The sequence below is a fragment of the Cryptomeria japonica genome, chromosome 1 (assembly GCF_030272615.1).
Source record: "Cryptomeria japonica chromosome 1, Sugi_1.0, whole genome shotgun sequence".
NCBI classification, from domain to species: domain Eukaryota; kingdom Viridiplantae; phylum Streptophyta; class Pinopsida; order Cupressales; family Cupressaceae; genus Cryptomeria; species Cryptomeria japonica.
In genome coordinates this window covers 356,657,930-356,684,948 of record NC_081405.1, presented here as the reverse complement: position 1 = coordinate 356,684,948, position 27,019 = coordinate 356,657,930, and the positions used below count along the sequence as shown (strand labels likewise).

General features: G+C 37.9%; 1 protein-coding gene and 1 pseudogene across 2 annotated transcripts in view; both read right to left on the bottom strand.

The window, feature by feature from the left end:
- Positions 1-22,426, bottom strand: part of LOC131069130 (glycine-rich RNA-binding protein 4, mitochondrial) — a 32,906-nt gene extending 10,480 nt beyond the window's left edge. For both annotated transcript variants that reach the window (XM_058004465.2, XM_058004466.2), the window contains exon 1: positions 22,039-22,426. In XM_058004465.2, coding sequence (XP_057860448.1) covers positions 22,039-22,162 — 124 coding nt within the window. In that variant the 5' untranslated portion in view covers positions 22,163-22,426. The remainder of the gene's footprint in view (positions 1-22,038) is intronic.
- On the bottom strand, positions 7,653-7,771 carry LOC131069152 (5S ribosomal RNA; annotated as a pseudogene).
- Positions 22,427-27,019: the final 4,593 nt, after the last annotated feature.

Here is a 27,019-nt window from a genome sequence, read left to right as displayed (position 1 = left end):
ACAATTCTGCGATGTTGTTGCTTCTACTTCAAACGGACTGAACTGGAATGAATTGGAAAGTAAAGGGGAAAGGGTTTAGAAGGATCTAAATCTACTCCTAAGGGCAGTGATAACAGTGAATAGTGCTTTGGTGGACAAATTCCAAATAAACCAAGCTCTGCTTCGCCAAGATCAACTACAACTTCGCAAGAACTGGTGCAATCTTCTGGGGATGCTAGAGGATTTTCAAATCGAGAAAGTACATTTGAATACCCAAAAACGGCGCAATCCAAACGCCCATCTACAATCGAACTTAGCACAAATTTAAAGGGTTCAGGCTAACTTTACACTGCAACTTACAATCAGCAAGATGCAAAAAGTATGAACCATGGAAATTCATCAAACACCATTACATTCTCCATTGAAATCAAAGCACTACAATACTTCTACTCTAAGTGAGGAAGGTGAAACCACGCAAGCTTTAAAAAAATAACTTAAGTGGACACCATCAAAGAACAATGTTTCACTGTTATTATCTCAAAACTTATCGCAACAATTTCATACAAAGCTCCCTCCTTTACAAATGAGGGGGGTCACCCCTTTATATAGGCCTTAGGCCATGATTACATGCAAACCCTAATTAGGGTTTTCCCTAAAAGATTCTCCACTCAAGATGCAACAAGGTGGGAATCTCAAATCAATAACCCATCATGCCCATATACAATTAATTCAAAAGTACCCAAAATAGCATCCATTGCGCATTAAATGCACCACCTCCTTCAAATTCACCCAACATGCGTTGAATATTCATCCATGCAAAAATCACCTCATTATGTCATAAATGCTTCATCATTTCCTCATGCGGCAGTTGCATGCAAAAGGAATCTGCCATAAATTCAACATGCAAAGATCGGGATGCCATTTGGTCAAATATTCCGGTAATGAATGCGCCAGTCTACTGCCACGTGTTCAATAGATCCTTGCCATGCAAGTGGACCCCACCGTCGTATATCTGCTCCTGCATATCTGGAATTGTTGGAGAGGGAAAATTCAATTTAGGAAGAATTTTCTTTAAGTCTCCTCAACTTTCCTTGCTTGAAGAAGGTTTTCCATCAATTTTCACCATCTCCTATTTTTTAGGAAAATTTCCAAATTAGGGTTCCACGGTCCAGGAGAGAGAAAATTCAACTACGAATCCAAATCTGTAAAAACTTTTGAAACTTGGATGTGATTTGATGCCCGAGAATGGATTTTTAAAAACTTTTCTTGGGGGCAATTTCTTGTTCAGTTCATCCCTGATTCCTTCCTTGCCTTAAAAATTTTATCTTCAATTCATCCTTGGGTGTGATTTCTTGTTGTGAAGGAATTCTCCTTTCGAAAGAAATTTGTTCCTTACCCCGAGGAAGGAAATTCTTCATGCCTTAGCCAATTTTCATGATTTCCAATAACTATGTCCTTAAGGAAGAAATTTCAAAGACTTAGTCAATTTTTCACCTTTCCTGGAATTTTGTCCTAAAGGAAGGAATTTCTGACACAACCCAATTTTTTCACTTTCTTGGAATTTCTTCTTCTTGGGCGCAATTCCTCCCTGAGGAAGAAATTTTGACTTGGTGGAGGATGCAATGAAATTTGTGAATCCTCCATGCCTCCTTCATTTTGGCGCCTGTCCTTCATCTTGGGCGGAATTTTGACTTGGTGGAGGATTCAGTGAATTTTTGAATCCTCCATGCCTCCTTGGTTTTGGCGCCTGTCCTTCATCTTGGGCGGAATTTTGACTTGGTGGAGGATATTTATTCTTTCCTGCTCTCCATGGATACCTTTTCTATAATCACTATGCAATGGATTTCTTCATTTTTTATGAATTCCTTGAGGACCTCATTTCAGCGCCTTATTCATGCCTTGGGCGCTAATCTCCTTTAGGCATGGAATTCTAAACTTTCTCCATTCTCCTTGAGCACTCCACTTTGGCGCCCTCTCTTGGAGTAGGGCAGAATTTTCACTAAGTGGAGGAATTCACAACTTTTTTGTGAATCCTTGAGACCTTTTTAGCGCCCAAGTCCAAGGTTGGGCGGAATTTCACCACTGTGGAGGATTCATGAATTTCCAAACATTTCCTGAACTGCCTCATCTAGCGCCCAATCATTTCCTTGGGTGGAATTCTTCATGCATGGAGGATTCTGATGCTTTTCACAAGTTCCAGGCTCTTCGTCAGGATACATATATGAAATATAACATTTAAGTATAAGAACTTATACTTTAAGTTATATTTCATATATATTGTCAGGATGTTTGAGAGTGGTTTCAGGTCCATAGGAATCATAATGCAAATTCTAGTTTTTGGAAGATCTTTAAAGTTTTCAGACTTGTCAAATTTCAAGCCATTTTCGGATCAGGATGACATTGGTGGATTGATGTGAATTTCTGGACTTGGATGATTTTGCATGCTTTCCTCTTCTAGAATAGGAGTTCCAAACTTTACCATTTTTTGATCCAACTTGTCTGCCTTCTGACTCTTCCGGATTTAGAAATGGTCTTCAGGAACGTTCAGTCTTCAGCGTCTTCAGAGATATTCAGCTTTCAGTGTTTTCCTGTGAAGATCCTGCCAAAAATAGATTTTCCCAAATAGTAAGTGTTTCAAAATGTCAAGGTTTGGGCAAAATAGGTCAGAAAAGCACTTACTAAAAATAGTAAGTTTGATTTTTGGCAAAATGAAGACATTCCAGGACTCAGAAAAATCCCTAAAAATAGGGACTTTCTAAAAATAGAAAGTTGCTCCGTTTTGGCTCAAATTTTACTGGGAGGTTCCTTGAAGGGTCCTAATTCCAGTCGTCTATTCAGTTTCTTCAAAACCCTAACAAAAACCCCTAAAATCTAGGACAAAAGGCATAAACCCAAAAAAAGACAAAAAAGGCCCTAGACTTCACCAAACTCACTCAAACGAAAAGCAGATTTAATCAATATGACCCCCAAACACTTGCAAAGCAGAGAGAGTGACGAGACTGCTATGAAAAGACCCCAAAAACGCAAGCCAAAAGACTGGGAGGGCCTAAAAAGAAGGGGTTCCCCATTTGCAATGGGGCGATGTGTGAAAACGTCACAACAGGACCCACCTTGCATTTCCCGCAGAGGATGGGCCCACCTTGCATTGCCCGCAGAGGATGGAAGAGGTATTACACCTCAACCTTCTCCCAGAGAAGGACATGCTGTCACCTTGCATTGCCCGCAGAGGGTGACTCCACCTTGCATTGCCCGCAGAGGGTGGAAGACGCAAACTGAATTGCATCACTAAGATTGAGACTCCCTCTCAATCAATGTTGTGTTCTCCACCATTCCAAGCTTCTCTCTGAAGTACTCAAACTTCACCTGAGCTAGAGGCTTGGTGAGAACATCAAAAACCTGTTCATCAATGCTGATATATTCCAGTTGAATGGCACCTCTTTGTGCCATATCATGAATATAGTGATAATGGGTTTCCACATGTTTTGACCTGTCATGAAACACGGGATTATTAGGCATTTTAATACAACTCTGATTATCACAATAAATAATAGTGGATTCCTAAGATTGTCCAAACAACTCAGCAAGAAGCTTGCGAAGCCAAACTGCTTCTCTAGTTGCCACACTTGAGGCAATGTATTCAGCTTCTGCAGTACTTAATGCAACTGAGGACCGTTTCCTACTAGCCCAAGAGATCATAGCGGAACCCCAGCTGAAACAGATTCCTGAAGTGTTTTTCCTGTCAGTAACACTTCCAGCCCAATCAGAATCAAAGTAACCTTCCAAGTTGATTGTTGTGTTGATTGGATACTTCAGCCCATAGCCAATTGTTCCACGCAAGTATCTCAGAATGTGCTTGGTTGCCACCAAGTGAACATGCTTTGGTTGGTTCATGAATTGGCTAAGTGCACTCACTGCATAGCAAATATCTGGTCTTGTGTTGACTAAATACATCAAGGATCTAATCAACTGCCTATACTCTGAGAGATCTGCAAAATCAGAGTTAGATGCAGAAATACTCAACTTCTTCAAGTTAGTTTCCATAGGAGTAGACATAGGTTTACAATCCATCATACCAAATCTTTTCAATATATCAATAGTATATTTACCTTGACTTAGAATAATTTCATTAGGTCTTTGCCAAACTTATAACCCTAGAAAGTAATGCATTAGACCTAGATCCTTCATTTCAAATTCAGTAGCTAATTCTTTCTTACACCTAACGATGAGACTATCTTCACTAGTTAGAAATAAATCATCAACATATAAAACTAGAATTAGCATTTCACCATTAAATACTTTAAAGTAAATGTTAGGATCAGCATCATTCTTATAAAATCCTAAACTAGCTAAGTACTTATCAATTCTTTCATACCAAGCTCTAGGAGCTTGCTTGAGGCCGTAGAGAGCTTTCTTCAATATGCACACATGAGTCTCTCTATTATGAATCTCATAGCCTTCAGGTTGTTCAATATAGACTTCTTCCTCAATAACACCATTAAGGAAGGCAGTCTTTACATCCATTTGATGTAATTTCCAACCTTTGGCTGCAGCAATAGCTATAATAGTTCTAATAGAAGTATATCTAGCAACAGGAGCAAATGTTTCTTCATAATCTATGCCTTCCTTTGAGAAAAAGCACGAGCTACAAATCTAGCTTTATATTTCTCTATGCTACCATTAGCAGCATGTTTAATTTTAAACAACCATTTGGAAGAAACAACAGACTTACCTTTAGGTTAGGCACAACATCCCAGACATCATTCTTGATGATGGATTGATACTCTTCGTCCATAGCTAACTTCCATGCTTGCTGGTTCATAGCTTCTTCTATGCTGGATGGTTCAGCCTCAATGATGTTGCATATCATTGCAACATAGTTAGGGAGCTTCTGAGGTCTCTTACTTTCTCTGAAAGTGCCACTAGGAGCTGCAAACTTTTCTGCATCTTGAATTGTGCTTCTAACCCAAAGGGGTCTTTTCTTGCTAACTGCAATATCTCTAGGTCCATCAGTTGGAACTAGAGGCTCAGGAGGATCATCATGCTCAATAGGTTCAGGAGGCTCAATAGGCTCCCTCTGAATCTCAAGGTTAGTATCAATGTCCATATCTTGATTATCATTAACTTCTTTATCATTATCAATAAGAGAACCTTTAGATTTCTTGAAAGCAATATTTTCTTCAAAGGTGACATCCCTACTTACCTCAATGTACCTTTGACCAGGAATGCAAATGCGAAATGCCTTGGAAGATTCACTATATCCAACAAAGATACCCTTCTTCCCGTAAGGCTCTAACTTAGTCCTCTTTTCCTTTGGCACATGAACAAAGACAGGACTTCCAAAGATCCTTAGGTGGCTGATATCTAGTTTGACTCCTGTGAAAGCTTCCTCGGGAGTTATGTTCTTTAGGACACGGTGAGGACATCTATTCTAAATGTACACAACAATCTTGGATGTTTCAGCCCATAAGAAGATCTGCAGGTCCTGATCATGAATCATAGCTTTGGCAGCTTCAACAATGGTTCTATTCTTTCATTCAGCTACACCATTTTGCTGAGGATTGTAGGGAACACAGAACTCCCTCTTAATTCTTGTTTCTGCACAAAAGTCATTGAAGCTACTTGAGGTATATTCACCTCCATTGTCAGATCTTAACACTTTAATCCTTTTACCAGACATATTTTCAGCTAGAGATTTAAATTCTTTAAACCTACTTAACACTTCATCAAATTCTTTAGATTTTAGAAAGTAAATCCAAGTCTTTCTAGAAAAATCATCTATAAATGTAACATAGTATAGAAATCTGCTAAGTGAAGGAACGGACATAGGTCCACATAGAACAGAATGAACAAGTGCTAATTTTTCTTTAGCTCTACTTTCACTTTTATGAAATGGACTTTTAGTGTTCTTACCTAATGCACAACCTTTGCAAGCATTATCATGAGATTGATTAAGTTTGGGCATACCTTTAACCATCCTTTCAAGTGAAGGAAGTGCTTGATAGTGAAGATGACCAAGCCTTCTATGCCATAGCTTGCTAGATTCAGGCGCTTCATGAATGAGTGCTCGAATGGGGTTAGCTGAAAGCTTATACAAACTATCATATCTATTTCCAATAACACGAGTAGATTTAATACTAGATTTCTTAGGCCATGCAAGTACTTTACCCTTAGAAAATGCTATTTGATAACCTTTATCTTCTAGGGCAGAAATAGAAATTAAATTCCTCTTAATTCCAGGCGCAAATAAAATATCACGAAGATGCAAGGTCATACCAGATTCTAAATTTAAAGTACTACCAAAGCCTCTTACCGAATACTATGCATCATCACCAATTACCACATGAAGATTGGACTCTTTCTCCATCGAGTCTGAGAGATGCTCTCGATATCTCATGATGTGTCTAGATGCACCATTGTCGATCAACCAAGTGTTGCTATCGGTTGGCACATTGCTGGAAAAGCAAAAAAGAAGAGATAGTCTTCATTATCCTCTGAGTTTGCAACTTCATTCAGGTTGGCCTCCCCTTCTTTGGCATAATGTCCAAACTTGTCGCATCTGAAGCAACGGACACGTGAAAGATCCCTTGGCTTCTTCCTTGAATCGAAAGCTAGAGGTCTGAAGTCTCTATCTCTTTTGAAGTTGTTCTTCTTCCAATGGCCTCCCTTCCTTCTAACATGCTGAGATGCAAGCACATGTTGATCTCCTCCATGAGAGCCTTTATGCAGTTCTCTGGCAGCTAGGCGAGACTCCTCTTGAATGCAATCTGACCGGAGGCAATCGAAGGAAGGGAATTCAGCTCTTCCACTTATGCTTTAAATGAAGGGATCCCAAGAGTCAGGAAGACCATTCAATGCAATCATGACAATATCCTTGTCCACAACCTTGCTTCCAATGGCGCTGAGTTGGTCCTTCAATTCTGAAATCTTCATGAAGAAGGACATGACTGAATCTCCTTTGCACATTCTGACTTGAAGAAATTGCTGCCTCAATGTGAGTGTCTGGCTGATGTTGTTGATCTCATATATCCCTTCTAGATGTTTGAACATCTTTCGAGCTGTCTTCAATTTGGAGATGACTGGAACAAGATGATCCTTCACGGAATCAATAAGGAACTTCTTTGCTTTGAGAGCATTCTTCTTGAATTGCTTTAGCTCTTCCAAATCTGAAGGTTCAGTCAGATCCATATCTTCCACAAACTGTAACAGCTCTAATTCTTCAAGTGCAAGAAGGACACGAACTTTCCATGATGTAAAATTGAGGGCACCTTCAAGTCTATCCTCTACTTTCAGACCTGTAACCATCTTGCAAAACTAAAACAGCAAACTGAAAGTGAAGGGCAACTAATAATCTGATTATTTGAATGAACCTAAAGCTCCGATACCATGTTAATTTTAAGCAATCAGATGTTAATTTAACAAATTTGATTATAATCAGACTATGTATAAACAGTAACAGCAATAAAACACAAGACACAAGACACCAATACCCTGGGAAAACCGCCCTCCTAGATGTGAAAAACCCAGCCTTTAAATGTGATATGTATTATCTCAAATATAGACAGTTTACAAGGCAATGACTTATCTCAGATTGCAGTTCAAGAAATCAGTGATGAATGCAGCCCTTCATTAACAGCAGATGATAAGGTGGAGCAGCAGATGTCAAGATCTGATTAAGGGTGCAACACCGGGACTTCCAGAGAGGTCACCCATCCCAGTACTACTCCGGCCCAAGCGCACTTAACTGCAGAGTTCTGATGGGATCCGGTGCACTAATGCTGGTTGTTTTACTGCAGGTATACTCTATGAAGCTTATACATTCACTCTTGCGGGCAATGCAAGATGAAAGTCATGAATGGATCATGACATGTGGCAGTGTTGACGTGTATTTTGTACACAATCATACACAGAATAAAATACCAATAGGTATCTTATCCTCTCTTGAGAAAATAGTCTCTAACTGCTGAAGATCTGCAAAAAGGATCAGTTAGATGGACTCCAAGGTTCTTTTAGTGGGGTCTCCACGTGTGGATAAGCTCCAGTGGTATGATGTGATTTGCTGGAATCACAAGGGGACTTACATTGAACTTCCGATCTGCTTTGCTGGACACAGGCTCTTACTAACTTAGATTAAAAAAATGGAAAAAGGATAAGGGCGAAGAGAGGATCTAATCCTAATACTAAGAATGTAGGAGCAATGATTTGATTTTTGACAAAACTCTAACTAGATCTTGTTTTGACATCAATGGAACATCTACACAAGACTAGTGCGATCTTCTAAGGGAGCTTTATGATGTTCAAATCATCACCGCAGGCATAGATACCATCCAAGTTGATGCATATCAATGAAGAGGCGACAAATTGAAATTGAGCTTAAGCTGAATGATTCCAGTTGACTACGCAAGGCAAGTCTGCAATCAACAAACTGCTAGTAGTATGGATGTACGAATTCCACCATCAATCAATCACATTTCCTCCATTCATCTAATTATCTACCATCTAAGATTGAAGACTTCAACAAGAAACCATGCAAATTGCAAGAAAACGACATATTTCACCATTACTTCAATGAAAATGGAGTTTGTTTACAATCAATGGCAACAATTTCTTGCCTTGTCCTCCTATTCTACTCTAATTGCTATTCTATCAACTATATTCTAACTCTTCCAACTATTTACAACTCTCTCTAATCATCTAAAATTCATTCCTTACAAAATGAAATGCCTGGGCTTATATAGTGCCCACAATACAATTTGATGGCTTAGATCAATTCAAGATCAATGGCCAAGATTTTACAATGAAAACCCTAATTAGGGTTTGTTACAACCATTACATAACATTTAATGCTTGACCAATGATAAAATTGTATTGCTTGGACACATGTCCCTTTTAGAAAAATCGACCAATGGAAAGCCGGGGTAGGTACATCGGAGTTTGTGCCACCTTCCATGAGTTAAGTACATTGAATCTGGACATGCTGAGATGGACTTCACTGATTGGAGAAATGATGACTAGGACGCCACCTCATCTGACACTTGAAGCTTGCTAGATATTCAATTTGATGTCGTTGAGAGGCTATCTTTAATTAACTCTTGTTCTAACTCCTTTTGTCCTTGATGTGCAGGATGACGATGTACCTCGCCTTGGAACGCTGGATTGAAAGAGGTCGCCCATGTCCTGGCTAAGACCGTCCTGGCGAAGACCATCCTGGATCCGGCTTGATTTTCCTTGAAGAGACCTCCATTTGATGCCTACACAACATTTCAAAATTAGTACCATGATTTTGCAATACATAACATAAATTAGAGAGCAATTTTTTAGGAAACTTAATGATAAGTCCTTTATTAATCATTTCCTAAAAAAACGATTGAGCTAAGGAAAAACAAAATTTCAAAATTCAAAATTAAGGCAATGACAATCAAAATTCGAAATTAAAACAAGAGATCTTGCCATACCTTACTCGAGAGCTAACTCTAAAATGCAAAATGAATAAAATCGCCTAGGCAAAATTTGAAATAAGATGGTCTTGATGTGATCTTCAAAAGAACGTTCCTCTTATCAACTTCGCCACCCTTCAAGTCTTGGACGTGATCTCTAATGCCTTGGCAAATTCGCTCAAGTGGAAACTTTTAGATTCGCACCACCTTGGATAACCTTGGCTTGACGTAAATTTTGAGAGACTTGGCCAATATAATCAATATCGCTCTGGTCCCTTCCTGAGGGACAGGAGCGAACTTCAAGTTTTTAAGCTTGTCCTTGCGTTCTTCAACTTGCCATTACCTTCAATGCGTGAAATGACGTCCCTTGATTCCTCTTGGTGGCTTGATACTTGTTAAACTTCCAAAATCTTGGTCTTTATGGAAATTTCGCTCTGGTCCCTTCCTGAGGGATAGGAGCGAATTAGGATATTTTAGAGCAAATCCCTCAATGTGGCGATCCTTGTAACTTTGTGCTTGATGGAGATGCTTCGAAACGTCCTTGGTACCTTGTTCTTCGCCTTGGAGTGTCCTGATCTTGGAGGGACGGCAATATAATCATCATATCGCCCTGGTCCCTTGGAGAGGGACAGGAGCGATCTTGGCTTTGTATGCTTCACTTCACTTTGCTAGCTTCCAGATTTATATTCAACGGGTTCATAATGCGTCCTTCCATTTATCCATGCCTTGGAATCGGTCGTAATTTGGCGAGAAAATCATCTATAACAAAAATCGCTCTGGTCCCTTCCTGAGGGACAGGAGCGAACTTAAGCATTTTGGTCCTTTGTTGACGTTTGATAATCTTCAATTTGTCTTCAACGGGTTCGATTGACCTCCTTTCTTGCCTTCGAACATAAAATTTGCTTGATCTTTGCCTAGATCGTACCTTATGAAGAATTTCGCTCTGGTCCTTCAGTGAGGGACAGGAGCGAATTTGACCCTCTAGGCAAAACTTCATCATCTCATTGTTTTTGATCAAGTCTGGATGCTCTATCATGCTCATTTCGTCCTTCACCATGCCTTTGATGTCTCGATTCGTCCAAACAAGGTCAGGAATGGCTCAACTAAGCATTTTCGCTCTGGACCCTTGGTGAGGGACACGAGCGATTCGCCTTGGTCCCTTGGAGAGGGAGAGGAGCGCATTTCGCTCTGGACCCTTGGAGAAGGACACGAGCGAAATTTGACTTTTCGCACTCTCGATCAGGACAATTTTAATGGAATATAACATTTAAGTATAAGTGACATTTCCTTCTATGTTTCTTCTTTCTTATACTTTAAGTTATATTCCATATATACTTTCAGGATGTTTGAGAGTGGTTTCAGACCTCCAGGAGTTATATTGCAAAATCTAGTTTTTGGAGGTTTTTCAGTTTCCAGACTTAGTCAAATTTCAGGATCAGGGCATTCCAGACTTAGCCAAATTTCAGGATCAGGACTTCACTCAAGCCGGACTTGCTATCCTATGTGATCCCCTGGGCGACGCTTCAAGTTATATTCATTTGATAAAATGCACCTCTTTGGACCTTTTCACATCGTCAAGACGTTAAAATCTTGCAAGGACAAAGCAAAATTGGATTTGTAGCTCCGGTCCTTCACTGAGGGACAGGAGCGATTTTTCCCCTGGAGGCATTTCTGTGTTCATGAAAATCTTCAATTTATATTCAATGGAAAGATCTCGCCTTTCTCCATCACTTCCAATTCGTAATTCATCTTGACCCTGCAAGAATAGTAAGATATTTGAAAACGAGCTCCCGTCCTTCACTGAGGGACAGGAGCGATTTTGCTCCTACAGGCCAAAATATCATGATTTTACACATTTTATCACTTCACAAGGCGAAAACAAATCATTTGAAATGCCTAGGATCAAAATTCAAAAAAGTCAAAATTTGGTCAAAAATATTCAATTGGACAAAAATTCACATTTCATCTTCAACACTTAGACAAATTTAAGCTCTGCCTCAACATTCCAATTGAAAATTAGACCATTCTGGCGAATTCATTTCATTCAAAATTTGCATTCTAGAAAAGGAAACTCAAAAGCCCTCAAAAACGACTGGATTTTGGTCCGAAAAGATGGTAATTAGAACCCTAAGGCTTGACCCTAAATCCAGACAACTAACAAACTAACAAAACCCTAAAAAAGCAAAGCGAAAACGAGCAAAACGAGCAAAAAAAACAAACATGGGTCCCCATTTGCAATGGGGCGATGTGTGAAAACGTCACAACAGGCAGTTATCCTCCCTAGCTAAGAGGGAGTGTTGAAATAGTAGCTAGCTCGGATACCTATTGTATTCAATGACAATTAAAATACAATAGGTATCCGAGCTAGCTACTATTTCAACACTCTTTACAAAACTAGATCAACCTTGAAGGAAGATGTTACAAGTAATGATGTTCCAATTCCATTTATTTTCACAGCATCTGATCTCCCTCTGAGCTCACATGTCTCAGTTTTAATGCTTTGTAGGCCCCTCGTTCACTCCAATCTCAGCTGTCTGGTGAGAGATGGCAGTCTAGGGGTCTGTTCAATAGATTTTCTTTTTGGAGGAGGGAAACACCTCTACATGAGTGGTTTTCCTTTGTTATTTTATACTAAGCAAAAGGTTCATCTAGGGTCATAAGTCAAAAGATACCAGGTGGAAAGGAGCACCCCATTAGAAAGATGCTAAAATTGGATCCCTCTATGAAACCTGTTTCCTCTTTCACTTGCTCAAATTTCCACTCCTCAAGATCACGTTTGGTCTCACCACTTACCTTGTACTAATGAAGAAGATAGGCTTATTTGGAATAAAGATCCTTATAGCTCCTCTAAAAGTTAAATCAGATTAAAATCCTTAGAAGGCCCACAGAAGAAGTTATGACTATTTAGAGCACCAATGGCCTTCCAAAAACCACAGACTCTGTTGGGCTCACCTCCTCAAACCATTTATTAACTTTTGAAGAAATTTGTGGACAAGGTATGTGGGGGCCATAAAAATGTGTGTTTGGAGGCCATTTAGACAGCTGACCATTTACTTCTCTTTTGCCTGTTCGCTTTTTAGAGCTGGGACTCGGTGGTCACCAAGATGGGTTTTTCTTAGGTAAGATCATGCTCTGTTCTATCTACTTCCCTATACTAGCCTCATAGCAACCTGACCACCAGCCTCTATGGCTCCTTCTTCTATGTTGGTCCTAACACCTGGAGAGAACACAACAGCCAAAAAAGTAAGAATATTTCGTTCTCAGCAGAGCAAATCTGTGTAATAGTTGAGGTGTCTATTTCAGAGTATCAACTCTACTTTCAGAAATTTGAACAGAAGTTTTTGAGCTTGGGATAAATGGGTCCTTAGGAGACAGAAAATGATCAATGTTACCACCAGTGAAAGGATTAGTGGTAAAAAGAAACGTGCTATTAGAGATTCAATTAAGTGGGCCCCTCCCCCTAGTGATCACATGAAGCTCAACATCGATTGTGTCCTGCAAGGTAGCCCTTGTCCCACAGGTCTAAGTGGCATTCTGCAATGGAGTATAAGTTGATGTGAATCCTTACTGTTCTAAATGATCAAGAAATGAACATCAAAGGAAAAGCAGTAGCTTTGATAGAAGACTTTAAACTTGCTTGTTGTTATGGTTTCACAAATGTCGTCGTGAAAGGGCACTCATGGATTATTGCAGGATCCATGCTGCATAGTAGCCACTCTAAGTGTTACCTAATTCTTCATAAAGTATGACTTTAGCTTAACTTCAACTCTATCCTATGGAGTCATTGTTACCAGGAAGGAAATACCAGAAGATTGACCTACATAATGGCATTGATTTCTTGAACTTAAAAGTAAGCCTTGCACCATTGGTATGGGTTAATGTTTGAAGCTTTAATTCGAAATATTGATGAAGATATTAATTGTTAACCTTCTCCTTGTCTTTTCACAATTTGTGAGAGACACTTGCTCTCTCTTGAGATGCTTGTATTTCCACATCTCCCACACTTGACTTTCTATCATGCATTCTCGTTGTAGCAGAAGAAACAGAACTTTACATTCATCAATCTGCTTCTATTTACGGAGATGTGGTCTGGTCATTAACTTGTTTCTTTTGTGGTTTTCTCCTCTGCTTTTAGGGTAAGAAGCTTATGCTGCTAACAAGAGTGGGCTAGTTAGCCACGGATTCATTCAGTGTGTCTGTTTCTGGCCTGAGAGAAGCCTTTGAGATTACAGATGCCTAATCTGCTGACCTTTGTTTATGCAGTTTTAGGAGAGGCTTTCTTTATGAATGGCACTCCAAAAAGGCTCTTTGAGTACCATCTCCATCACTCAATCAAGGATTTTGACACAGCAACCGGCTACTTCATATTTTTCTCCTGAGACCTGGTCGTTCCTTTGTTGCACCCATGCTTACGGACACAAATAATCTCTTCAAAGCTAGAGTTTCTAAACTTGAAGCTGAATTGGGAGCTTGGCAAAGAACTAGAAGATATATGGTGAATATCTTAGCAGCAGTTAGAGCCCATGGTCTCAATCTACCCATCTTCAGGTCTTGGTGCTATTCAGGGCAGGCAATCATTAGTACCATCCTCATTTCCAACCAAATAGGGCCATTCACATCCCAAGGAAGGGGGCTAGTGCATTGTGAAACAGGTGTAGAGAGCCTTGGTGGAAAGACTATTACAACAAGGTTTAAGAAACTATGAGAAAAGTGTTGTGTTGCAAACATGCACACTCCATTGCAAATGGGGACACCCTCTTTTTTTGCTTGTTAGCTTAGGGGTTTGCTTAGTTTTGTGTTGCTTGGCAGTGGATTTTGTCTCCTAGCTCCGAAAAGGAAAGTGAGGTTTTGACAATCGAAATGAATGCATAGGTTAATCCATGAAGCAGGTGTGAAATTCAATCCTTGGATAGGCAAGTCAAGTCAGGAATTCCAAGTCTGGGATAAGGACTAAACATGCAATCCAGCATCTAGACTAGGAAAATTTGTTGCTTGAGATTAGAAATGGGCAATTATTCCAGGGAATGAAAATGAAATTTGTCCAAATTTAAGACCAAGGGTAATCTCCGATTGGAAATCTAAGTCCAAGATCCATAGATAGGCGACCTTTAAGACGAGGAAGTGTAGAGCAAGATCATGCGGAAATTCACAAAAATTAAAAGTTGCCAAAATGCAAGAAATGATGTCAAAGTTGTCAAGTAAAAGTTATTAGGACGAGTTGTAAGGAAAAGTGAAATTTAAGAAATGTTGTGCGGAAAAAACGGGAAAAAATTCAAGGAATGTGATATCTTCCTTGTCAAGGTCGGATTTTACAACCTTGACAGGAGAGGAAAATAAAGGAAAATTTGTGAAAAATCCTTTGACAAGGTTGTAATTTCCATAGAAAATTCTTGGTTGAATAAGGAATTCCAAGTTTGAAAGAAAATTTGCTAAGGGAATTGTGGAAATTGTTAATGAGATCCAAGGAAAATGAAGAAATCCCACCTTCAAGGCATGGAAAATCCTTCTCCAAGTCACAACTTAGCAAAATTCCTTGTCATGTATGGAAATGAAAGATGTCGACTAGGAGATAACTCAATTCTGATTTGTTTTATTTCAAATTCAATCTTTGACCAGCATATTGTAGCTTGGGGTTTTGAGGAGGCTTCATGTTTTAATGCGTTTTGGGGGGTTTTTGAATGATAGAAAGAATAATGCAATTTTGGAATTCAATACAAGAACAAATTACAGCTACTCAAATTAAATTTCAGAATGTCGGATTTATTAATAGCAACTAATAAATGCAAAGAATTAATAAAATTCAACACTAACATGTCAAATTGGCCTACCAGGGGTACAACGCCTTGCCTGGAGGGCTTCTTTATTGACTTTATTGAAGGGAAATGCTGCTACAGGAGCTTCTAAGGTGTTCCAACAGCTCCAAAGGTATTTATTCTTCAAAACAATAATTATCAAAAACAATTGAAGGGACGAATAGTTGATTTGGAGCTTATTCTGAAATCTTGCCAGGAGAGATCACCAAATTGACCCTATTTTCCCCTCAAATTTGCTGATATCATTCAAATGTGCCCTGAATTCACATGAGATCATTGATCTGCCCTAGTGACCTCCCAACAATGATTTTCCAACCAATAGCTGCTGCTAAATTCCCTTTATTAATTTATTTGCATCCCACAGGCTGATTGGGATGGTACGGCTGACTTAGGGGAGGTACAGCTAGCATGAATAAACAATAACTTGATGAAAGTGTCAACCAAAGTGCTCAGATCTGATTATTAAACTGTAACCTTGCTGTAGCTACTAACAAATACTGGTTTTTGGCCCTTATTGGCAAAATATGAACATCCCAGGCAAAATCAGTAGCTTAAATAGGAGAGGGATTTCGTCCTCTCACCCAAATCTGAAGGTTTCCGTCTCCAAATTCAGTTCAGACACCTACAATAGATGTTGTAGCCCTGCAAATACCAAATGGCTCTCAAAAATAATAATTTTTCAATCATAGATGTGCAAAATGAGCTCCCAAACACCTTTTATTTTCAGCCCAAACCCTAATTTCGAATCAGGGTTTCATTTGCCCTTTTTAATTAATAAAATAACTTTATTTTATTTGCAAGACAATCCTTTTAGATGTTTGATTGGCTAGAGGGGTCAATTATTCATTGAATGGGGTCAAAACCACTTAAACCAACTCCTCCAAGTTGCCACGCCTAGGAAAGGTGTTATGGCTTTTATTTAATAATATAATAAGATAAATGATTAATATAATCACCTTTTAATTATTTAATTAACTTATATTTCCTATTTTATTCATCAAATGCTCAAATAAACTCAGAATTGTAAATTGATCAAAGCCACCTGCCTGTGGATAATGCCTGAACCACATAAGCCAACTAGTAGTTTTCCCCTAAAATCTAGGAGTGCACCTAAAAAGTAAGAGACTGGACCTATCAACCTGAAATTGAATCCCAATGGTCCTCCTCTGCTGTGTGCACCTCTGGAAGGTCTGTCAATGAACTGGGAGTTCCTCCTAAAAAATAGGAGCACCTCCTAGAAAATAGGAGATGCACTCAAAGTCTCCAAAACATTCCCAGAGGTCTCCGGATGCCCCATAGACCACTCCTAGTCAATCCCCAAAAAATAGGGATCCTTCCTAAAATTTAAGAAACTATCGTCAACTGCTCCAAACTACCTAAAAGGCTCATGCATGACTCTCTAAGCCCCTGAGTTGGTTCCCTCCACGCTCTGCTGGCCTACAGGAACCAAATAATAGACCAACCTTGCTAGAAATGTTGTTACTAAGGAAGGGCAAAAATTGGGGACATGACAATTATGTGCTCTGAATTTCCTCTCCAATATGGAAATGCACTCCAAATTTCCTTTCCAATATGTATTTGTGGTTGCACCCATCATTTCCCCCTTTATGTCGAAATGCGCCCTCAAATTTCCTCCTCCATGTGGAAATGTGCTCATCATTCCTTGAGGGGTATGAAATCACGCCCATCATTCCTTGGGCAGAGCTAAAACCCACTCAGCAGTCCATGGTGATATGAAAAATGCACCTATTGTCCTTGTATTTATACCAAAACCCGCCTAGAGGAATGCAAAGCAATCAGATGGCCGACTAGTGTGAAGAATCCTCCAAAAACGTGTGTCAAAATAATAAAATGCAAGCACTCAAGTGCATAATGCTAGCCGACCTTGAATGGAGGTAAGATGATTTGAATTTGAATTTAAAAAGGAATAATAATACAAAGCTGGCCGACTTATTGAAAGAGAAGGTCAATCTGTCCCTTAAACACATTTAAATAAAAGGCCAAAAGAAACCATTTCCACATCAATTCCATTCTGTTCCAAGGCAAATTCAAGAAGACCAGATCAAAGTGAATTTCAGGCAGAGATTGCAGTGAATTGCAAGCAGAAGTTAAGGCAAATTCTCATTAAAATCAGGTCTAAGACCAATCAAGGCAAATTGTCAAGAAAATTAAGACATTGCACATACAGACTTGAACAAATTCTTTCACTAGTTTCATGCATTTCCAGATTTGAAGCAAGAATTGCAAGTTTTGAAAATATCATTTCCAGACTTTAAGTGAAGCTGTTTAAGGGTGAATTTCGGAGATTCCAAGGTGCATTTCCAGATTTTACAAGGGAAAAGTGCCATTTCTAGATTGTAGGAAGGGTTTTGTGGAGCATTTTTTTATGAATTGATGACATTGTTGGTGTTGTTTCACAAGTTTCTTGAAGATTAATTATCATGAAGATTCCTTCGAGTTCTTCAAGATAAATTGAAAGTGCAAGGCCTTAAATTCTCATTTTATCATATTGCTTGCATTTCAATAGCATAAGCATTTCATCTATAACTATAATTCAAGGTAATTCTTACACATCAGGATTGATATAAGAAGTTGAATGGCATATCAACCTTACAAAAGGACTTCGCCATGTGAGGGAGAGCAAGTCATTCAAAGAAGTGAAAGACTCAATACATTACAACATGAAGAGTATAACAAGAAGAATTCAACTACCTTGAATGTCCTTTGGAAATCCAAGATCAAATGAAGGAAGTCAACAATGCAAGACAAGATCCACATTTCAAAAGGAGGACATCAAGGAGTTCAGGACCAAGAATGTCCAAGAAAGAAGAATTTCACAATTCCAGGGATGCGGATGACAATGCGGAATGAAGGCATCACAAGAAGAAGGATTCCAAACATGAAAATGAAAGGTGCAAGATGAAATGATCAAAGAAAATGGATAGTTTCAAAAGAGTCAATCAAATTTAGAAACTTGATCAAGATGATGCAATTTGGGAATATAAGCCATCACATCAAACAATTGGATGATGTTGAGTATCAAGAGATATCTACGCTGATGTGGCACCTAATCATTCTCAACCAATCAAGTGATGCCACATCGACATGTCCAAGTTCATTGAATTGACTCATCCAAGGAAGATCAAAGTGACATGTGGAATTACATTTAAATTTTATACCTTGCCACACCTCACTTCTCATTGGTTTGTTCAAAAAAGGGTTGTGTCCAAAGTTGTGTAATCATAACATTGGTCAAATATTAAATGTAAGTGGTGGTAGTTGTAACTACCCTGCATTAGGGTTTTAGTGTTCAAATCTTGGCCATTGATTTCAAATCAATCTAGGCCCTTGAATTGTAATTCAAAGTCTATAAAAGGCTTGGCCTTTTCATTTGTAAAGGTTAATTAGGAAGTAGTAGAGCAGAATAGATTAGAGTAGGAGGAGACCTTTTGCGGAATTGTTGCTAAGATACTGCCAAAATAACTACAAACTCATTGAAGCTTGGTGAGCACATGTTGTTTTGAACGTTAGCATGGTTTCCTACTTCTCGAGTTAATTTTAGATCAATCTAATGGAGTTCTATAGTTGAATTGAAGACATTGTTGTTGATTTATGGTGAAACCTCTTATGTTCATACCACTTGTGGTTTGTTGATTACAAATTGCAACATATGGTTAGTCTAAACTTATTTCAGAAGCTTAACTTCAATTGCTTATGCTCATTGATTCGCATGCTTATGGTGTTAATGTGTATAAGTGATTTGAAAATCATTAGCATACCTTAGAAGATTGCATCATCTTTGTGTAGTTGTTATCTCATGGCGAAGCAAAGTGCGTGTTGTCGTTTTATGACATCCTTGGTCCATCAATGAGAACCGATCAAAGATATGTTTCATGCACTAGCACTGCCCCAATTGATCAAGGACAAAGCCAATGGTCATGAAGTGTTAAGTGTTGTCTTGTCAGGAGGCAAGTTCCAAGCTTTTTCCTCATGACCTTGGGATCCCAGAACCCCCAGGTTCCAAGCCTTTCCCTTCATGACCCTGAAACCCCAGAATCCCCAGGTTCCAAGCCTTTTCCTCATGACCCTGGAATCCCAAAGCCCCCAAGTTCCAATCTTTTTCCTCATGATCCCAGAATCCCAGAACCCCCAGGTTCCAAGCTTTTCCCTCATGACCCTGAAATCTTGAAACCCTCATGTTCCAAGCCTTTCCCTTCATGACCCCGGAATCTCGAAACCCCCAAGTTCCAAGCCTTTCCCTTCATGACCCCAGAATCCCAAAATCCCCAGGTTCCAAGCCTTTTCCTCATGACCCCAGAATCCCCGAACGCCCAGGTTCCAAGCCTTTTCCTCATGACCCTGCAATCCCGGAACCCCCAGGTTACCGACTCCTCTCCCCTTGCGGCAGGACCCAACATTTGACTTCTGATGACTTGCGACACTTCCAAATGACGTGATCAACACTCGAGGCTCTTAATGCTCCACCAACCCCTACGACTTGTCTACTTTCATTCATGGAGCTACAGGGGCGCATTTAATGTTTTTGCAGGGTTGCCATCAAGTGGAGCCCAAGGCCATGCTTATTTATGGTTACTTGATGGCCTTCATGTCAGAACTGCATGCTCTAACTTTGGAATGTCAGACAATTTGCCTTCTAGAAGTACTTTTCTTCTTGGGATTGCCTTGTCAGGGTATGGCCAAATTGCTTGCATACACATCATGTCAGGTCTGCGCACCTCCTTGCCCTAACCTGACTTACATTCCTTTGTGCATGCCAAGGTCAAGGTTTCCTCTCCTTGACCATTGGTCTCTCCTCTGCGACCTGTTTGCTATATATAGGTTGTTAAGCCTCATTGTAAAGGGTTCTCTCCCTGACTGGCTTGAGCTATTCTCTGCTCTTTCACTTCTTTGAAGATTTGTATATTTTCTTGCGTTTCTACAATTGTAAGTTTGGCCATTGGCTTGGGAATGAATTGAAATTATCATTCTTGCCTCTCTTCAACTTATGCAAGTTGTGTATGTTTCCATGTTTCACAAGGTTGCTGAGTTGATAGCTCAGCAAGGGTGCAAACTTTTGTGACAACAATGTGGTTTGGTTTCATTAAGTCAATAGTAATCTCTTGCTTGTTAGAAATAGAGTATATTTCTAAACCCTCATCCCTTTTGCATTTTATTTCAAAGTCTTTGTTAGGATTAGTTTCAAGAACTTGATTGCCAAATCATAAGTTATTCAAGTCATAGAGCTTAGAATTGCTAGAGTTTTCCTTGTGAAATAAGCAATAAAATCCTAGAACAATTGTGTAAGTCCCCTTGTGCAAAACAGCAATACCACATCAAATACATTCAGTCTATCCAATTTGCATGTCAAGACCTAACTATAGAAACCTTGGGGTAGCCTTACTTGATCACATCATTTAGCATATAAGGTTTCCTTGTTCAAGAGAGGATAGAATAATTAGTATTTTATTCTATGTTCGAGATGTCATAAAAAAACACATCAACAAAAAGAATAAGCAATTGGAGGGTGGCAAGGACTTGTGGGTCGTTGATAATGTTTTGACCGCTTCGGTTGATGTTTGACTATGGTTTTATATATCAAACACGTAGTTTTTGTCTTCTGCATTGCATGCTTTGTTTCATGGCTATGCTATTTGAAGCAATTATAATTTATGGTGATTGTTTTTCTTTACTTTGAATCCTTTGTTCTTATAGCGACCAATAATAGCTTTTGCTCTTCTACTGATGAGTTTAATATTGGTTGTAATCTCTGTTGCTGAGGTTTTTTATGGGTTGGGCCCAATAGAACCATATATATATAAAAAAGAAATACTCAAATTAAGTACCAATAGACTTCCTGTTATAGGTTCTTACATGAGTGGCATTCACCAGACTGAAAAAAAAAAGTGGGCTTGAGACCCCAAAGTTTGGCATTGGCATTAGATTATATTGAAGATTAGAATCTAATAAAAAGAAATTGATGAAATCAAATATCACAAAAAAATCATGTGGAACGACCATGAAGTTATTAATATGAGGAAGTTGAAGTATTACAAAGACTACTAATCCTAGTTTGATTGATTAAAATTATTTTTATTACATTATAAATTTGACGAAAATAAAGATAATTATAATTGGAATTAATACTTATAATATACATTACGAAACTGGTTGTTTGACCTACCCTAAATGCTTTGAGATAAGTGAATTTGTAAAATTTGTAATACTAATAAAGTAGGATAAACACAACATCCTTTAAACTTGCCCTACCCTTAACAATGTTTGAAGCAAATTCACTCCATTTTCTAATTCAGATAATATACAACTTCTTTCTAATGGGAAATCAACGAAGTGGATAATTTAATTTGTACCATGTCCAAATGCAAAAATGATCTGATAGAAGAATCGTATGCTCATCTCTGTTCATCATTATATATGAATGGTTACTACCCTATATCTCTTTTGTATTCTAGGTGTGTTTGGTTCAAATAAACATGAAAAAAGATATAGATTGCAATATCAATACCAACCATAAAGACAGTGCTTCCACCTATGGAGAGTTGTACAATATAGTTGACAAAATGGAAATAATTACTAGCAAGGCTTCAATGATGCATTGTCCAACCAAGAGAAATGGCATGTCGCATTGGTAATTACTAATTACATAACACATTAAAATAAATCCTACAAGACAATTTGATTTAAAATAACTGTATACGTACATATGTATAAGACAAAAACATATGACCATAACAACCAAGTGAAAGCTAATTGATGATAATAATTTTTAGCATTAGGGTTAAATTGGAACTTGCCTCCAATGAAGAGTTGTGAATTTGTACTCAGTTCCCTTATTGGAAGAAGTGGGAAATAGCCACTGCTAGCGATAGTGGCGCTCCTGCCTCCAAATAAATATCTCAACCGTAATACAAGAGCCATGTTTATCCTAAGTTACACCAAAGTGGTGACTATCTATGACCAAAAACAAACAAGAGGCTCTTTTAATGTAATTTGAGAATGAGATGGCGAGGAACACGAGCTTTGTGAAGTAAATAGCAAAAGGATGTTTCGTCTGAAACAAACTTGCAGTGCGTCAAAAGAGAAGCAATGGCTTCCGAACGAGGTTTTGGAGAAAACTCTCTAGTTGTTTAGCGTTTGTAGAAGCCACTTTTGTTACTTTTCAGAGAATCAGGAAGCTTAGTATCCTCGTTGAAATGATTAGTGTCAAAGTGATGTATTTTTATTATTTTAATGAAAAGAAAAATTAATTTAATTTTAATGTTATTTTATTTTTTATTTTTTTAAGTTAATCTTTTATTCAGAGTTTGTTTCCCTTTTATCTTATTTTTAAATTTAAACTTTTGTTTTCCTAAATTAATTGTAATGAACAGATTGAAGTATAAAATATTTCAATTTATATGTTAGGGTGTTGTATAAAAGTGCAAATCCTTATTTATTCGAGTATCTAAAAGTTATAACTTAGGAGCAATCTTGAAAAGCATCAATGTAAATCACATAACATCAATATTATCTAGGTATACTATACAATTGTTTGATGTCTTTGATCATTGCTACACACCATGTGATCGGTAATAGGGTTTGACCAAAGGAGCACAATCCTAATCTAACAAGCTCATCAATGGTATTTATCAACATCACCTATTTTTAGACATAGGTTGCAAACATAAGGCAAAAAAATTATTGAAATCAAGTTTCATTCAGTTCAATTTTGTGTGCAAGTTTCAAATCTACAAGTGTAGAGGTTAGTTATATAGGCATAAAAGTGAACTAGAATGATAGACATTCATATTGTTCATCCAATGGTAATCATGTAGCAATTTCCAAATTTTTAATATTGTTACCAATAATATATTTGTGTATTAAAGACCAATAGCTAAGCATTTACATTACACATGCACCAAGATACTCCTATGTGTCACCAAAGCATGTTGAACCATTCTAAACCCTCTACCTGACTTACATGATACAAACTAGAAACGCATTGTCAAGCATACACAATTTCATGTAAAGCAGGAGCATCTATTTTATTGATTTAATATTGTCACAGACATGTGTGTTAAACCACTCTAGGTATATCTTACTATATGATGCCTCTCTTTAAAATTACAAGGGCATATATAAGTTCCTCTCCCCTATTGTTGCCTAAACTATATGTAGAGCCATGCATATTTTATAAGTTAAAAAATTGCACTTTAAAGTTAACTACCAGTCACACGTATATGATATTATAAATATATCTTTTATGCATGATTATTTATAACTATTTGTATGCATGCATGGAAATTATGTATTATTATCTATAACTAAATGATAAATATAAAGAAAATACAAAGTGTTACATTAAAGTGAGAGCATTCAATCAATGCAATCTTATGGTTTGTCGTCAAAACACAAAATGATATCAAATAAATGGGATAATCAAAACTCAAAATTCATTCCATTGGAGTTGCTTCCTTCCTTGGTATATAACTAGCTCAATGCACAAGTTCAAATGCATCTATGAGAACCTCAAGGAGAAACTCGTTATTTTAACCTACAAGACTAGATGTCAAGCACTCGTTTATTGCTAAGCTTGTTGTATTACTATCCAAAGACATCATTATCCAATATTGTTAATTGTGTAAGTTTCTCTTTAGTTATTTCACATTACTTTGTGCACCCTTACTAGTGTTGCCCAAGAGGGGTTTTTAGCTCTTATGATTGTGCTCATTATCTTAGAAGATTATGAGATGGGTGTTGTCTTATTAAATGACTATCCCGATGGGGCTACCGCTACCTGTTTTCTTGTTTATTCTACTACAAGTCCTATTGAGGTGGATTTTGTGATAGGCTTTGTTCCTATAGGTCCTATAGAGGTGGACTCTATGGTAAACTTTGTTCCTATTGGTCATATTGAGGTGAACTCCTTGACGGGTTATGTTGTTGATGATCCTATAGAAGTGGCTTTAGAAGTAGAGTTTACAAGGGACTCGACTTTGACATGGTGGTTTTTGGTTGGAATTTAGTTTATAGTTATAGGATAGTGTGTGAGGGCTTCTCAACTCAAGTTTTCAACTACCCTCCTTATCCTCTTGGTGTGGTCGAGTACTTTTTTCTTCTATTTAAATTGGCTTATCTCTCTCTCTCTCTCTATGAGACTATGGTGTAGTACATATCTCTTCTCTCTTCTCTCTTCTTATTTATTTAACCTCAACTAATTATTGATTAAATTCCCTATTGTATTTGGGCTCTATGTTGTCCTATTCCTTGTTTGATCCCATCTCAGTTCAAGGTGTTCTAATAGGTCTAAGGTTTCAGGATGTCTTTCAAACCCCAACAATTCTAAAAATGAAACCTAAAATTCAGGGTTGAGACCTTTGTCTCCCATCAGTTCGTTGCTCCAATCAAAAGATTTTTGTCAACCTCACTCCTTGTGAGACTCATTGTTTTTGCATCATAGCGATTGGTCTTTTCTTTTTTTGTCTCCTTCTTTTGCCTTAATGGTTGATATGTTTAGGTTTTGAACCCTCTCCCATTCTTATCTAATCAAAACATTATGATTATCCCCGTGTGTAGATACAACTTCCAACATGGCCCTTTTCCTGCCACTTCCTTTCCACTATTTATGTGTTGTCATTACTACACCTATTGCTTCCCTTGATCTTCTTATGGAATATGGTGGGCATAATCCCTTGTGCTTTGAGCATAGTTTCTAATGTAATACAATTGACTCTCATTAAATTTAGTGTATACCCTCTATACTTCAAAGGATGTTTAAATACTTTTTATCTCACCATATGCAAATAATCAAGAAATATTTTGAGTGAGTGCATGTAATGATGTATTGTATATATACCTCAATTACTCTTGATCAATCATGCAAGGAGATAAACCATGATTCATGTATCACTGCATACTCTTTTATAAATTGTGAAATATCTCCCATAAAAGGCTTCGACGTGCACACTGAGCACCAAGAACAACCCTACTGGATTTAATTCATTAAGTCCATTCTTGTATTTCAATTATTAAATATTTATTATTTAATTAATTATCTTCATTACTCTTCTAAAGTCTTATTTGATTAAATAATTCTAAATTATTTAATTAACTATCTTTTCCACATCATCTTATCTTGCCAACTCATTTCTATGTGGCTAAAAAAATTATTTTTTTCCTTTTTATTCATTAGTTACATTTAATCCCTAACCTCTACTCCTAGTCAAGAGGAGGAAGACACTTAGTTGTCCTCTTGTTAGACAGTTCAAATAACCGGAAGACAACTGAGAGGGGGGCGGTGAATCAATTGTCACAGATTACCAGAATCTTAAGCAATTAAAACTTTAATACCGGAACCCAAAATATTAATACCAGAAAGCTTAAACCAAATACCGGAATAGCAGTTAAACCAATTAAGCATAAACAATAATCAGAAAATAAATACCATCCACATGAAACCAAGATTTATACGTGGAAAACCCGGTAAAGGGAAAAACCACAGTGGGAAGCCTACCCAGAGTAAATTACAATTGAGGGACCTGCACTTGCAGGAAGGCCAACAACCTAGAGTTCACTTCTCATCACAAAAGGAGTCTCACTGACTACATATAAATCTAGACTACGATCCAGAAAAAGTGTTGAACTACAAAGATAGCATCTCCTATGCCTAAGTACAGTTTCGGTTAAGCTCAATACCGGAGGAATAAATCCTCTTACATAAACCCAATTTGATCTCCAATGATCGACCAAATCCTCTGCCTGAATGATATTACATTATTCGCACTATACATTATAAGTTGCACCAACACCACTTGTGCATATCATCAAAGATCTTCATCAAAAGCTCTATTGATGAAACCCTCGCCAAAACCACAAGCCAAGCTTCCAAGCAAACATGATAGCATTCGATCACTAGACCAAAACTAACTTACTAAATATGAACATGAGTATCATGAATAATCCAATTCAATAATAAAACCATACCAGAGCCTACTGAATCATGTCGGATCCAAACCAACCAGAAACTACTCAATCTACCAAGCCCAAAAGGGTGTCGGTAAAGCATCCAAACAGATAGTGTTGACAACAATGACAAAACATCAATGCAACACATAATCAATTCCTCCAAATGGCCAAAAAAATCTCCCCCTTTAGTATTGATGGCAACACTAGATGTGAAAAATATCTAAGTACCAAGAAATGCCAAACAAGTCTCCCCCAATGGAAGACAGCCAACAATCTCCCACATACAGATGTAGTAATGAAATTATGAAACAAAGACCAAACTCCCCCTGTGAATGATATCTCTGTAAAGCTCTGAATTATACATATATCTCTCCCCCTAATGTATACAACTCCTTAAGTTTTCTTTTTCTTTTTCACATCAATATCTCTCCCCCTTTGACATCAATGTCAAAAATCTAACAAAAATATCAAAGCAAAAATATAAACCACTAAATCACAAAGCTGACTACTCCCCCTTAGTAGTAGCATCCCCACATTAGTGCCAAAATTAAAAATATCTCTAATAATGCATACCGGACTGATGCCAAACCACATCAATCAAGTCTCTACCAGAGGGGCAGAAACTCCCAATCTGTCTCTGAAGTACTCAAATGATTCTTTAGGCAAAGGTTTAGTGAAGATATCTGCAATCTGCTCTTTAGTATTCACATAAACCAGTCTAACTTCATTTGCTTCCACCTTCTCCTTCAAAAATTTATACTTAATAGATATTTGCTTTGTCTTGGAATGAAATACCAGATTCTTTGATATGTCAATAGCAACAGAGTTATC